Here is a 14,632-nt window from a genome sequence, read left to right as displayed (position 1 = left end):
TCCCCTGCTGATTATGGATTTCCATGTCCTAGAGCTGGGTTGCAGATTTATCTTGGACTTTCTGCTGGTGTTTTGGACTAGCCAGCATGGTGGAGGCTGCTGATCTGCTCCCTAATTGCTCTTTGAGCTGGTGTTTTAGCCCTGCTAAAAAGGGCAGTCCACAAACATTAATGACTCCTGCAGGCCAGAGCTCAGGCTAGCTGATCCCTCCTAATGGCTCTTTGAATTCCTCCTAGGTTTTATGTATTTATAAACACATTTAGGACACATTATTCTTCCATTCAGCAAAACCATCTGTAATTATTGCCTGTAATTGCTGGGTGAGGATAAAATGAATCAACTATCAGGCTTTTACTGCTCGTGAACTCAAGCAGGGAGCACCACTTTTTTTAGCTGTGTTTCCAGGAAGATGCGAGTTCAGACAAAGAAAATCGTCGTGGTCCCTTATTACTGATATATCAGAACTAGGCAACCTTCCTGTACAATTAATTATTGCTTTTCTAGGCCTTAGTCCAGCAAAACATATCAAGTGAATGCTTAACTTGAAATCTCTGAGCGGGGCCCGGAGAAGTTAATAAAGTCTGCTCTGGCAGTTGTGTGCTGGGATATTTGGAGCTTTATTTGACTTATTCTGTGGAGATCTGTGACCTGTGTTAGCTTCACCCACCTTGATGGTACCTGAAGGTAGAAGAGCTGCCTGTGCCATGTTCCTGCTGTGTTTCTGGAAATCCTTAAACCCCAAAGAAACACTCTTAGGGATAACTGGACACTCCATTCATTTGTGTAAAGGGATCCCAGTGGAGCATCTGTCTGGTGAAACTCTTGTTGAGTTTAAATGCAGTGGGTGTTGGAGCTCAGGCAGCAGCATTAATGAATAGGGGTTTTTCTCTGGTTGTTGGGAAGTTCATGGATATCTCCAACAGAAGCTGGAAAGCCCCTTTAGTAGCTGTGGAAGTTTCCCTCCTTTCCAAAGAACTTCAGGGAGTTACAGTATCCCAGTAAAATGGAAAACCCCAGAATGGCTTGGGTTGGAAGGAACCTTAAAGAAAGATGGATGCTAATGTCCTTACAGGCAACTCGATGGGTGAGGGCTCTTTAGGAGGAATAGGCGTTATTGTCTTTGAGATGGGTCTTAATGTCTCTACCAACTGCAATCCACACAAGTTTTGTAAGTTTGTTACAAAACCCAGAAAATTTAACTACGGTTTGAACTCCTCGACTTCAGGGTAATGGACAAATGGGTCTGGGCAAAGTCTATGGCAGAGCCCACACAGTCTGAACTTCTGGTGGATCTGCAGAACCCAGACAGCCTGAACTGCTGAGCTTTGGGGGAAAATGGCACGTTCAAGGGGGGATATGTGGTAGGTGGTTTGGGAAGGCTGGGAACACCTTCCTGATACCTCAGCAATGGGGAAAGGAAGAGGGTGAGTTTAGGATTAAAGGAGACTGTGTCCTCTGAAACCCTGAGAGAGAAACCCCATGGGGATATGCCCCAGTGGGCTCTCTCTCCCTTTACTCAAATGAAGTTTCAGGACTTCTCTGTCTTCTTTGTGGACACTGGCTTTTCAAGATGTGTTTTTTCCTCACGTCGTCCAGTGCCACCCCAGGCCATGGGCAGGGACATCTTCTACCATCCCAGGTTGCACCAAGCCCTGTCCAACGTGGCCTTGGACACTTTCAGGGATCCAGAGGCAGCCACAGCTTCTCTGGGCCACCTGTTCCAGGGCCTCCCCACCCTCACAGCCAAAAATTTCTCCCCAAGTCCTGCTCCAGCTCTCTTGGAGCCCCCTTAAGGTACTGCAAAGGGCTTTAAGTTTATGGTGTTTAATTCTTACCACGGTCCCTACCGCAGGTTTGGACTGGGCTGACCATTTTTCTCTCAGACAATGCTTGAACACTCCTTGGAGGATGGTAATTCCCAAGATGCAGCATGAACAACCCTACTGAGTTCAGAATTAGGGGGAGGAGTGCTTATTTAGGTTTCACAGATGTGATCCTTAGTATTGGATCACATGGTCAGTTTGGGGTCTATTTTATTTGCCAGATTTAGCTCCATGGTTTTTACTCTGGATCTACAGGAATGGTGTGCATACTTTTTTTTTGACAGAACTAGGTATGTTTAAGACATTTTCAGCAGACTTTCGTTTGATTGGTGAGTCTTGACTGGTAAAACTGGCTGGTAAAGCAGTAGGAAAAAGGCTTAATGTAATGTATCCTGCTGGGCTGTCATTCAAGAGAACCAAGTTTCCAGTTCTCCTTCTGGCTGTAACTCATTGTGTAACTTTGGACAACTTTTTTTCCCACCTCTTTCTCCAGTCCTCCCTGATTTTTGTCAGCCTGTGTAAATTACAGGCATGTTATGCAATGGATGGATACTTACCAAATGGCTGAAAAATTGGTGACTTCAGCTGTTTATACCCTTTTTCTTCCTTTCTTTGCAGCTGTTAACAATTGATGACAATTTCTGTGGCCTGGATATGAATGCCCCCTTGGGAGTATCATCCATGGTGCGAGGGCTCCCCATTTTCACTGAGGATGGGGACAGGATGACCTCAGTGATTGCCTACGTCTACAAGAACCACTCCCTGGCTTTTGTGGGCACCAAGAGTGGGAAGCTCAAGAAGGTAAGACCTACTTGGTCCTCTAACTCAGATTTTCATATTTTTATGGAGATTTAAGTGTTGCATCGAGCATGAGTACAGTCCTTGTCCTAAGGTGCTCCTATTTTGAGGATAAAAAATGGTTTGGTTGGCAAAAAACCTGTGTTTTGCCCTCAAGGGATAGAGATGATCTGAGAGAGGATAAAATCCTTCTTTCAAATGGTTATTCATCAGGAAATTAGTGCTTCAGAAGTCAAACCACAGCCCCAGTTACAGATGGACGTGATGTAATTTGCATCCAACAGAATTTTCTGTGTTCAGACCATCTCTAATTGAGTCGTTGATCACAGGGTGTCTGTGCATGCTGGAGAAAAACTGAATGGAGCTGAAGTTTAGGAAACAGGATTCATGCTCTGGAGATCTTCAGAGCAGTGTGACTGGGCTGTGATTTCACCACGAGCCCAGCACGGGATTAGTGGCTGTGCTGTTGACGTCAGGCTGGGGGTTTGTGCTGAATGAAGAGTGTTTGCACCAAAGGAAAGCTGTGTCCCGAACCATAATGAGCTTTATGTTTGTGGTTGGGGCCGTTCTCACTGGAAATGGGCCCAAGGCTGGTGTTTGCCTTGGGAAGCACTCAGATAGGCTGGAGGGGTGGAATAATCTCCCTGTGGCTTTCCCAAAGAAAGAAGGGTTATTGGAAGTGAGCTAATGGGCACTGCCTCCATTTCAACCCCTCTGTGCCAGTCTGACAATGTTTGTCTGAATGCTCAGCCCAGGAGTGCTGTAAATTACTGGATGTGCAAGGAGATGGTGGCTTTGCCATGATAACAGAGATGGGGGAGAAGCTGGGAAGGGAGGTTGAGCAGAGCCTTGTGATGTTTTAGGATGTCCTTTCCTCTTTAAATCCCTTTTGCTAGTTAAGACTTCCAAGCTGGGGCAAAGAAAATGCTGTGAAAATGTGGCCCCCTGTGGCTTGTGGGGAGTGAAGGGAGTTGTTTGTTCACAGATGCTTAAGGAAAGTCTGAAATCTCTGGTTTTGTTCCTCTACCTGTTCCTTCACTTGAAAAGCAAATCTGGGTTGTAAATTCAGATGGCATTTCCTCCATGCTGAGGGAGGGCTGCAAGGGGAATGGGATTCTGCCCGCTAGCAAATGTCTCTGGCTTTGTTCAAAACAGAGGAAAGGTTGTTCGTGCTTTTGAAAAAAAAAATATGGCAGGTTTTGTTCTTCTTTTTTTTTTAATTCAGGCATGTGGAAAAGGAGCCAAATTGTTTTTTAAATGGTCATAATAAAAAGAATCTCCTCCCCTGCCTAATTTGGTTTTGCTTTCCTGTCATATGTGATATCATAATAAACTGTTCAGTTCTTCTGTGATATCATAATAAACTGTTCAGTTCTCTAGCCAGTCTCTTGGAGGGAGTGAAATGGGGTAGCTGAGATCTGAATGGTAAATATCCAAAAGACCTAAACACTTAATGACTGCTCTCCCTGCACTCACAAGCTTTTGGTTGGGGTGTTTTTTTTTTTTTTGGATTCAGGAGAAGAAAGCTCAGCCACAGCTCTGTCTTTGCCTTTGCAGGTCGTGTTGCAGAATCCAAGATCTGATTCCTTTTTAATAGGGGAAAATAGGAGAGAAAACTCTGTGCTTTATGGAGTGTGGTAGGGAGCAGGGACAGCCTTATAGGGTAAAGAATGAGGAGAGCTGAAGTGGCTGATGTAATTTGAGAAAGCTTCATTTTATTCCCTTTCTCCTAATGTGCTGAATATTCTGCTTGTGGTAGTTCCCACATTGGGTGAGTTGGAGCAGGGCTGGAGCCTTGGGCTGAGATTGGCTCAGGTGAATAAATTTCCCCCAAAGAGGCAGGACACAAAGTGAAATGGGGCTCCCTTGAACATGTGTGAGGGTTTTGAACCAGATGATCTGGACTCCTGGAAACCTTTAGGTCCTGTAGGTTCATCCTCATCCTTGCTGTGACTTCTGCAGTCCCTGACTCTCCTCCACACATTGTCCCCCTCCAATGCTCCTGAGGGTGTCTGACCTTGGGACAGCAACCTGTCACCTCCTTGGGGTGGTTTGGCACTCAGGATTTTCCCTTGGTGCTCCTTGACCCCTGCCATGGGCCTTCTGATGCTTTGTTTTCCACCTCGGCTCATCAATCAGGTGCTGCTGAAGAGGGATCAAGGAAAAGGCTGTGTTGGGATTGCAGCTCCAGCATAATCCATGATTTTAGCATGAAGTTTGTTTGCTGTTTAAAAACAGTGGTAAATTGGAATAAGCCTTGTAGGATTAGATGAAACTCCTGAACAAATTCCAGGAACAGTGATTTTTTTTTTTTGTGCTTTTGGGGTCCTACCAGGCATGTCACACTCTGCTGCTTCTCCTGGTGCAGTGCAGCTCCTCAGTCAAGCTGCAGTGGAATATTTTGGATGGCATGAAAGAGCAGTTCTGAGATTATCTCCAAGATAGCAGGATTTATTCCGTGCTTGGGAGACTTGCTGCAAGTCATTACAAGATGGTTTTGGAGAAACTTTGCTGCTTATTTTTCTGCAGTTTCCGTATTTTCCTCTCTCTGTGGTTTTTCTTTTTATATATGAAAGTGGCAGACTGTGTATCAGACTTTGATTTAGGTGATCCATGAATGCTCTGCGAAATACCCACAGTCATAAAGCAATATCTGATAGTTGATATACAAATGTCACATGTGTCAAAGGAATTTATCCAGTGGCACACACAACTGAAGGAAAATATTGTGCTTTACAGGAACATATCATTAAAATGAACACTAGCAGCATATCAGGAATCTGCCCATGTAACCAAGACAACAAAGAGAGAAAGAAAAGGAAAAACCAAGACAGAGATAGGGTAGGGAAAGTGTGAGTGAAACCGAATGACATGGTTGGCCCCAGCTATTTCACTGCCCCAGGCAAAATACATTTTGCAACCCTTGCTCATTCACAAAGCTCCATGTGCAGTCCATCAGGGAGGCATGGAATAAATGTGCTGGAGAAATATTCTCTCCAGTTCTGCTGCCTTGACCGAGGCACAGCCTGGCCCTGCAGAATGAAGAAATAAATAGGATAAAAATGAAGAGCTACAGAAAAGGAAAATTCCCCCTGTCCATATCTAATGCACAAAACCCACTGCCCTTGGATTAAAGGTTTAATGGGGGTTTGTGGCTTCTTGTGGATGGAGCAGGGTGGGCTAGGGAGGAGTAGGTCCAGTCCTTTGTTCTGCCAGAATCTTCTGGTGTGTCTCCATGTCTCATTTTCTGTCCTGCAAGAGGTAGGGAATATTTTTCTTGCTCAAAAAACACTGGCGAAAATGAATGCATTAAGTGCTGTGAGGTGTGTGATCACCTCAAACAGCTGAACTCAACAAATCAGGTGTATTGGAAAACCAGCTCCTGACCACTTGTGGCATTGCTTAATGAGAAATATTTAATCTTGCTGTGCTCAGTTAGAACCCAGTATCTTGATTCCCTCCTGTGCTGGCTGTCCTGTGGTGTTCCCTGTGTTTGTACCACTTTGGTGAGTGTTCCCACAGCTTTAGTGTAATCCAGGGATCCTGATGGGCTTCTTTGGCAGTGAACTCCTCTGTACCATGGGGAATGCTTCAGGCAAAACCCGTGGCTGAAATTCAGTTGACACCCCCTGGGAATTTTTAGTGATTTCTTTCAGGAGATGGAAAAAAAACCCCTCACTGGAGTTTAACAAATGTCTGTTTTGTTTCCCTGCAAACAACACAGGAGCTATTCGTGGGGATGTTCTCCCTGCAAACCACTTGGCTCTAAAACAGCTGGGTGTCAAAATTCCCTGGCTTTTTATTTTTCCTTTGCTCACTCTCTCATGACACTCTCAGGTCTTTGCTCTGGTCGTAGGCGAAAATCAGGGATGTACTCATGGAGATGCTTTGTATGCTTGGTTTGGATTTTTTTTCCTGGTGCCACTAATACCTGGCATCACTAGGGAAGCAGAGCAGTAACCCATATTCCTCATATTCCTCCCCCAGGCATTTAATTTATGGGTCACTGCTTTTGTGCAGATCACTCCCAGTCAAAGAAATACAACTCACCTGCAATTATTCTGTGTGTAGGTGCAGGTGTAAAGGGAGAGTTGAGCTTTCAAATGTCAGCCTGGCAACAGCCCTAGGAATTGCATTTCTCACAAAACAAAGCTCTGTTCCATTTTGAAATGTTTATTTAAAAATGGAGTAGTAGAAATTTTCATTAATTTAAAACTTCCCTGTAAGAAATTGTTTGGTTTCTTTTTATTCCAGCTAAATATTTCACTCAAAGCCTTTTCTATGCTGAATTCCTTGCAGAGAGAGAACTTCAGCTTAAAAACCAACACTTTCACTCTGTGGGCTGTATTTCATTTTTCATCAAATCCTATCAGTTTGTGGTCTTTGAAGGGTTTTTATATATAGAATGTCATGTAGGGTGAAGGTTTTCATTCAGATCAGAAAGCTCTGAAATCCAGCCAGCACTTCCCACCAGGTATCAACTCTATTTAGGAGAAAACTCTCAGTATTGACCAGTTCCACGAACAACCCTCTGGATAGCCCCAAAGCCGTGAGACCGTGCTCTCTTTGCATCCAGAGGCAAAGCACCACAGGGAGAATTTAAAATGTGAGAGCTGGGATTTGCAGTTCTTGTTTTGGCCCCTCTCACAGTGGTGTTGGGCAAGTGCTAAGTTGTGAATGCCCATCCCTGGAAGTGTTCAAGGCCAGGTTGGATGAGGCTTGGAGCAACCTGGTAGAGTGGAAGTTGTCCCTGCCTGTGGAATTGGCGTCCCAGTTCCACCCAGGGGGTTGGAATTTATTTCCCATCCAAGGAACTGGAGCTGATGTGGCAGCTCTGGGATTGCCATGCATGGAACATCAGCCTGGTGGTAACTGCAGGCACAGCCAGAGATCCCCACTGCTCCTCCAGGCCAGAGGGTTTCTGAGTACACACAAAACAAGAAGCCCTGCTCGGTTTTGATACTCCCTGGAGGGAATTCTGCAGCTGACAGCCCTGTGTGTGAATGCCAGCAGGGAAACTCAGCTCTCTTCTCCTTCCCTCTGCTGCCTTGAAACACTCGGGGATCTTTTGAATTTTAATTTTTCCCCCCACTGTTTGGCAAGTGGACTTGACTGCTCTGAAAACATGCTGGAGAGGCTCTGGCTCCTGCTGGGAAGATGGCTTCTGCAAGAGGGGCTGGTTCACCCTGGCCTCTCCTCACAGCTTCCTGAGCCAGCAGGAGTCCGGCTGCTTCGCTCACTTGTGATGGAGCGATGCTGGTTCCTGTCAGAATTTGATGTCTGCAGTTGTCTGTGTCCTACCTTGATGCACAGCTCCTCTTTGAGAGGTTGTTGCCAGCTTGGATGCCTAGAAATCAGTTAATTTTTCTGGCTAAAGCACTTAAAGTTGTGGTTTTGGTAGCTGTGGTGGACTCAGCACTTGGTGCTTGTGGTGGGTGAAAGGGGTGATGGGAATATGTGGACACTGGGCAGCAGCACAATTTTTCCTGGGTCATGTAAAAATTGTTGGCTGGTGATCATGCAGTCCTAAAATGACCTAAAAGTGAATGGATTCTGTTCCTGTGGGTGAAGTCAAAGATGTGGGATATGCAAATAGGGGCACTGCCAGTAGGTGGAGGGAAGGTGATCATCTTGGGCTCAATGGCCAGGCCATATCCAGATACTGCACCCAGTTTTAGGCTACTCAGAGCAAAAAAAATTTGTTGATCAACCAGAACAAGTTCAGGAAAGGGTGAAGAGTCTGGCCAGGAGCTGGAGAACCTGCCCTGAGAGGAGGGGACGAGAGAACTGAGCTTATTCAGGCTGGAGATGAGAAAATGTGGGAGGGACCAGGTAACAGCATTCCCATGCCAACAAGGAGGTTGAGGAGTTGGAGACAGGTTCTTCTTGTTGGTGAGTGAGGAAAGGATGTGGGACAGCGGGCACAAATTGGCATGAGGAAATTCCAACTGGATATAAGGAAAAGCTTTTTGTCCATGAAGACCTTGAAGAAGCAGTTCTTCCCATTCTTGGAGATTTTCAAGGCCAGAAGGGGCAGAACAACCCAGTCTGATATTGCAGCAGATCCTGCTTTGAACAGAAGGTTTGATTAGAGACCCTGTGAGGTCCCTTCCAGCCTGGGTTACCCTGTAATCCATCCCCTGCCCTAACCCACGTCAGAGGGGCTCTGTCCAGGCTCTGCTGCTGAACTGGTGCAGCCAACACTTGTTTGAAACACCCACTAAGGGTTCCATCTCTGCAGGTGGCTGCTTTGCCTCTCACATCCCTCGTTTCCCTCATTTCCATTGCTCTGGGACTTCCAGCTACAGCTTGTCCATGTCTCACACACACTGCAGCTTGTAGCACTGTCTAACTGCAGTAGGAAAACTTTTTTTTTTTTTTCTCCTGCTGACATGAAGGCTGCTGTTCCTGGGAAAACTGGAGCCTGCTTTTTGGCAGTGAGTGATTAATTTCCCATGTCTCTCCTTCAAGTACCCCTCTCTGCTTTCTGACTACTCAGCAATCTCCATGCTGGTGTGCGGGGTTTGGCTGAGCTGTGTTTTTGCTGGGTGCCTTTCCCACATGTGTTGAGTGATGCTCTTTTTTTTTTTTTTTTTTTTTTGGGATATTCTGGTTTAGCTGTGACTCAGAGTCTTGTCAGAGATGGAATCTTGTGATCATGCAGTGAGAGTTGCAAATAACTGTCTAATCCCTCCGAATTCTATGCCAGCAGTGCTGCACTGTGTGTTTCTACTCCCAGCTCCAGGAGAAAGAGCTGGCTCCAGTGAGCCCACTGCAGCAGGGAAGGCAGCAGGTTGTACCTTTATCTCTTCAAACCCTTCCTTTAAATGCAGCCTGCATTTGACAGCTTTGCAGAGCTGGATTTCCCCACAGAAGGCTGAGGATGTTCATTGTGCATGGCAGGGGGATGTTAGTGACAAAACCAGACACGAGGAGACAGGTAACAATGTCCTGCTGCCTGTTCCTTGCTGGAATCCACGGGTTCTGCAGCCTCCCAGGGGGACAGCTTGCTGTGCTGCTGGTTGTCACCTGCCCTGTGGTGGTGGCAGGTGATTTTTCTGCATGGTGTCAGCAGCTCTGTGGGGTGTTCAGGCTGCAGAGCCTGGCACGGCCAGTGCTGCTGATGGAAATCATGCAGGGGTGGGATAAAAGGAAAGGTAAATCTAGTTCCTCTGGTCCATTTGCTTCTCTTTGCCCCTTTGTTCTCAGAGAAATGCTGTGGTTGGAACATCAGGTGATCAGCTTTGGTCTTCACCTGCTCCTTCTGCTCTCCGGGGTGACAAAGAGAAGCTGTTTAGCTCCCCATACACTCCATTGAATGCCCGGATGGATGCCCAGCCAAAAAGGCTCTTGTGATGCCTTCCTCCTCTCTATCCCCTTCCTCTTTGACTGGGATAATCACTTTTCAGGGAGCCCTTGAAGTGCCTCTTGCATCTGCCTTTGATTTGAATGCCTCTTGCCTGCTGACCCTTCTTAGGGGAAGCCAGCTTAAGTGTGGTTTTCCTAATTAGTTTTGCTTTAATTTAATCTTTTGAAATAATTTTATCAAAAAGAGAAAACCTTCTCCCCACTCCCTCATGTTATCGGCTTGTTTTCATGCATCGTCTCTGGGTTTATTTCTCCATTTCCTTTGTCTCTACTTAGGACATCATTTGCATATTTGATTAAGCTCCATATGTTATCAGGGAGCCAGTTGAAAGAACAGCAAGACCCTGATAAGGCACTGTGCATCCATCTCTTCCTTTCACCATCCTCTACTCTACCCCTTCACCATCCTGCTGCCGTATCTGTGCCCAAAATCACCTCTTCAGTCTCTCACCTCCTCCCTCTCCCTTTGGCCAGATGACTGATCTCTGCCTCCGCTGCTGATGGGGGGAATGGAGATATCTCAATTTGACAGCTCTTGTCCTTAGGAAGGGATGGGCAGAGGAATGGAACAGGGCACTGTTGGGGATGTGAACCATGGCAGTGAGATCCCGGTTCAGTTTCCTGCTCTTCCTGGTCAATGGCAAGTGGAATATGGGCAAACCATGTCCTGGAGGACATCAGGCACAGCTTTGCTGGGTGGTTGAGAGAGGGGATTGTCCTGCTCTGCTCTCACCCTGAGTCCTGTGCGCAATTTTGGGCATCACAGTAGAAGAAAGATAACTATAAAGCCACCAGAGTGTCTGAAGGAGGGCAATGAAGATGGGGAAAAGCCATTTGAGGAACAGCTGAGGTAATTTGGTTTGTTCAGCCTGGAGAAGAGGAGCCTGAGGGAGACCTCATCACAGTCTGCAGCTTCCTCCTGAGGGGCAGACTGATCTCTCTCTGTGACCAGGGACAGGAGCCAAAGGAACATCTGGAGCTGTGTCAGGGGAGATTTAGGTTGGAGATTAGGAAAAGGTTCTTGCCCCAGAGGGTGGTGGGGCCCTGACCAGGCTCTCCAGGGCATGGTCACATTCTCAAGGCTGCCAGAGCTCCAGGAGCATTTGGACAATGCTCTCAGGGATGCACAAGGTGGGATTTTAGGATGTCCTGATCAGGGCAAGGAGTTGGACTTGGATGATCCTTGTGGAGTCCTTCCAGCTCAGGATATTCTGTGATTCTCTGAAGCTCTTTTGCAGGATCCCATTGTGCCCATGGGGAATGCTTTGCACAGAAGTTTCTTGTCCCCACTGTTCACTCCTTATGTTGACACTGGCTTTGTTGAGTCTCAGCTGGGCCATTTCTGCAGGTATTTGCTGCCGTCTGGAGTGACAGCTTTAGCTCATTTCCCAGGTGCTGGAAATCACTGCTGTGCAGAGACAGCAGAGTAGGGTTGGAGGGGATGAAAACAGAATAGCCACAGATACAGAGTTTTGAAATGAACTTTGTGCAAATACATGTATCAGTGCAAAATATTGCTTAAATAAACATGTGTCTTGCAGGTTTTGTTCTCTATTGCACTGTGACAACAATTTGACTTAAGCAGCTGCCCCAGCCCACCTCTAGGAACCCTCTAATTTGAAACCAGCTGTGGGATACCCCTGAGGAAATAGAGGGGAATGCTTATTTTACAGTAATTTTCTCCTCCTCACAGCTGATGTTTAAGCTGGGGGAGGATTTGTTTGGTTTGTGACCCATAATTAGGCATTTGTGGAGGCAATCAGAGTCCAACGCCTGGCCTGGCAAAGGCAGGGTGAGTTCATAGCAAACAAAAGTGGTGTAATTAGTTGTGTTGCTGGAGCTGGAGAAGGGACCGCAGCTTGCAGGAGGAATCCTTGGAAAAAGAGCCTTTCCCTCAAATGACAAAGAAGTGTAAGAACCAGAGGTTTGATTTACGAGCCAGCTTATAATTGAAAGGCAAAAAGGAATGTGTCTCCCTTTGTTGGGATAAGCAGCTTTGGGCTGGGCATGGTTGGAAGGTCTCTTTCCACGTCTCCCCTGAACACACCCAACGTCCTGGTGTGTGGCAGAGCCTCTGCTCAGTGCAGAGGTTGTGAACCCCTGTGAGGGAACTCCAATGCCACCAGCACCTCCAGGAGTTGTGAATGCTGCTGGTGGGGCTTGAGGAAAAAAAAGCAGAAATAAAATCCCCCTTGCTCCTTTCCAACTTGAGCCCTTCCCCCCTCGTGCTTCTTTCATTTTGGTTTAACGACTCTTTGGCTTCGTTTTGTCCCATTCTGTGGAGGCAGCCTGGCTGGAGAGCTCTCAAGCTTTGATGGATTGCTGGTTGTTGGACTTGTGTGTGAGGAGTTGTGCTGGTTTCTGTAGGCCCCAGCCCATCTGGTGTCTGCGGGAGTGAAGACGTGTGGTGCTGTGTGGGATTTGGGGATCTGTTCCTGCTTGTTCTGACACTTGTCTTTTTGTTTTGCTTTGGGTTTTTTTTTCTTTAACCTCCAAAACCCTGTCAGTGGCCTCTCACCTCCCCTAAATGAAACCATATGGAAGAGCTGCAGGCTCCTGGCCCCTTCTGGAATTAGAAAAGCTTTGATTGCTGGGTCAGGGGTGTAGAAATATGGACTGAAGACTAGACCAGGGCAGTTAATCAAAGATGAGATTTGCTGTGTGCAGGGTGACCAAAAAGCATCTTCCTGGCTGTGATAGCAGCAGCTAAACCTACAGACTTGACTGTAACTGGTGGTGTCAAATCTAGGTTGATGTTGATGTTTTTGTCATTATTTCACTCTCATTGCTTGGATTTCTTCATCCTGGCCAATGTCACTATGACACCAAGGATGGTTTTTCAGTCTCCAAACTAAAAGTATTGAATTATAAAGTTGGAGTGATATTCCAGTGCAGGACCCAGGTTTGCTGGCTGGGTTGGTGTCCATACTTGACTAGAGATGGCAGGACTCTGTTTATGGAGATATCCCTTAATCCCATGGAACATCACCCCTAAGAGCTGTTCTTGTGCATCCCATCAGCACCAAGCTGGGATCTTCCTTGGAGCAGTGAGCCTGGAAGTGTGTGTTAGAACCCAGTGAAACACTCCAAGGCTGTAAAGAGAGATGGTTTGGGACCCCAGGGGGTGTCCAGAGCAGCAAAGTCTGTAGAGGAAAGTTGGGAGCAAGTCCTCTGTGGGTTTCAGCTCTGGCTGCACTCTGTGGTGCTGAACATGTTCTGCTGCTGATTCACAGGGCTGGGTCACTTTGGATAAAAAACAGCAGCTCCTGGGGGATTTTGGTGGGTTTGGGAAGCTCTGCTGAGGGTTGTTTTTCCAGCTGGTGTGGTGTGTTGGGCAAGGACCCTGGAGCACTGGGTCTGTGGCATCCTGGCAGTGCAAACCACTGCTTCTCCTGCCAGCTGTGCTGGCATCCCACCCTGCTGAGATCCTCATGGCTGAGCTCTGGAGTCATCCTTTTGACTTCTTGTAAGTTGTTTTTTTTTTTTTTTTTTATTTAACTGAAGCTGGCAATAAATTCCAGTGATGTCAGGGAAAAAGGTTATTGCTGAGACTGGCAGAGACCTCATCATATGAATTTTTCAGGACCCCTCCTGATGAAATCTAATTAAACACCACGACTGGCACTGTGCATATCTTCCTGTATTTGTCATGTGGTTGATCAGGGCTGGGTTATCAGGGGAGTTTATGGCTTGTGATATCTGATGGGGTGGATGTGGTTTCACACACCACAGGCACTTTGATCTTTTCCCCCACTGCTTATGAGTTTGTGTGGGTTTCTCTCGGGTTTCGTGCACTGTCGATTGATCTCCTTTGGGTCCAAGGGAAGATGTTGAGGATAGAGAGAACCTGAGTGATAAGGACAGCTCTCCTGCCCTTCAGACAACACCTGTGTGCTGGTGAGCGATGGGACCCTGGCATCCTGTTAGGCTGGAGTGTCTCTTAAAATGAGAATAACTAATTTTATTGTTGTCTTACAGAATGGAGGAAAATTTTACAAGAAATAAACCCAACCCAGCTCTGTGCCAAATCAAAACTGATTGCTTCTTCCTCCTCTCTTTTTCAATACAGCAAACAAGCTGTGAAAGTTGTATGGTCTATGAAACAACCACTTATGGTTACTTGACCTCCTCCCCTCCCTTTCCCTCCTTTCTTTTTTAGTTTTGTGTTTAATTAGTTCTCTTCTTACAGATACTTCTACCATGATATGGAAAAGTCAAAGTCTTTTGATGCTTTCAAGCCCCTTCTCCCCCTGTGATGTAAATTAATTCCCCAAATCCCACCTAAATTCTGAATTTTTAACTAATTTTTCTATTCATGGAGAGAGAGAAGAAAAAAGGTTTCTAAATTTGTATGTCTGTTTTCCTTGCATGTCTGTCCTCTAGCCTGCAATATGTGGAGAGATGGGAGATCTTGTGAGACTGCTGCCTTTAGTCTCTTTGTTAAACTTCTTCTGCCAGGTTAGCATTTTTGTCAGCTTGGAAGCTGGAGAATTGAACTCACCTGGGAACCCCAGTAGTGAAATAAATTTTCATAATATAGCAGGAAAAAGAATACATTTTAAGATGGTGAGCAGTGCAGGACTGCCCTGGTGTATTACATCCGTTCATTTAGAGATGTAAAATGTGGCTTTGGCTTTGGGGCA

General features: G+C 46.3%; 1 protein-coding gene across 1 annotated transcript in view; it reads left to right on the top strand.

The window, feature by feature from the left end:
- The window catches only part of PLXNA4 (plexin A4), a gene marked incomplete at both ends in the record, with an annotated part of 391,941 nt that overhangs the window by 16,787 nt on the left and 360,522 nt on the right, over positions 1-14,632 (top strand). The window contains one exon of the mRNA XM_082280537.1: positions 2,442-2,624. Coding sequence (XP_082136663.1) covers positions 2,442-2,624 — 183 coding nt within the window. The remainder of the gene's footprint in view (positions 1-2,441; positions 2,625-14,632) is intronic.

This window comes from Coloeus monedula (genome assembly GCF_965178545.1).
Source record: "Coloeus monedula genome assembly, chromosome: 4".
Classification (NCBI taxonomy): Eukaryota; Metazoa; Chordata; class Aves; order Passeriformes; family Corvidae; genus Coloeus; species Coloeus monedula.
Note: the sequence above shows the minus strand (reverse complement) of the source record. Positions and strands in the feature narration are given on the sequence as shown.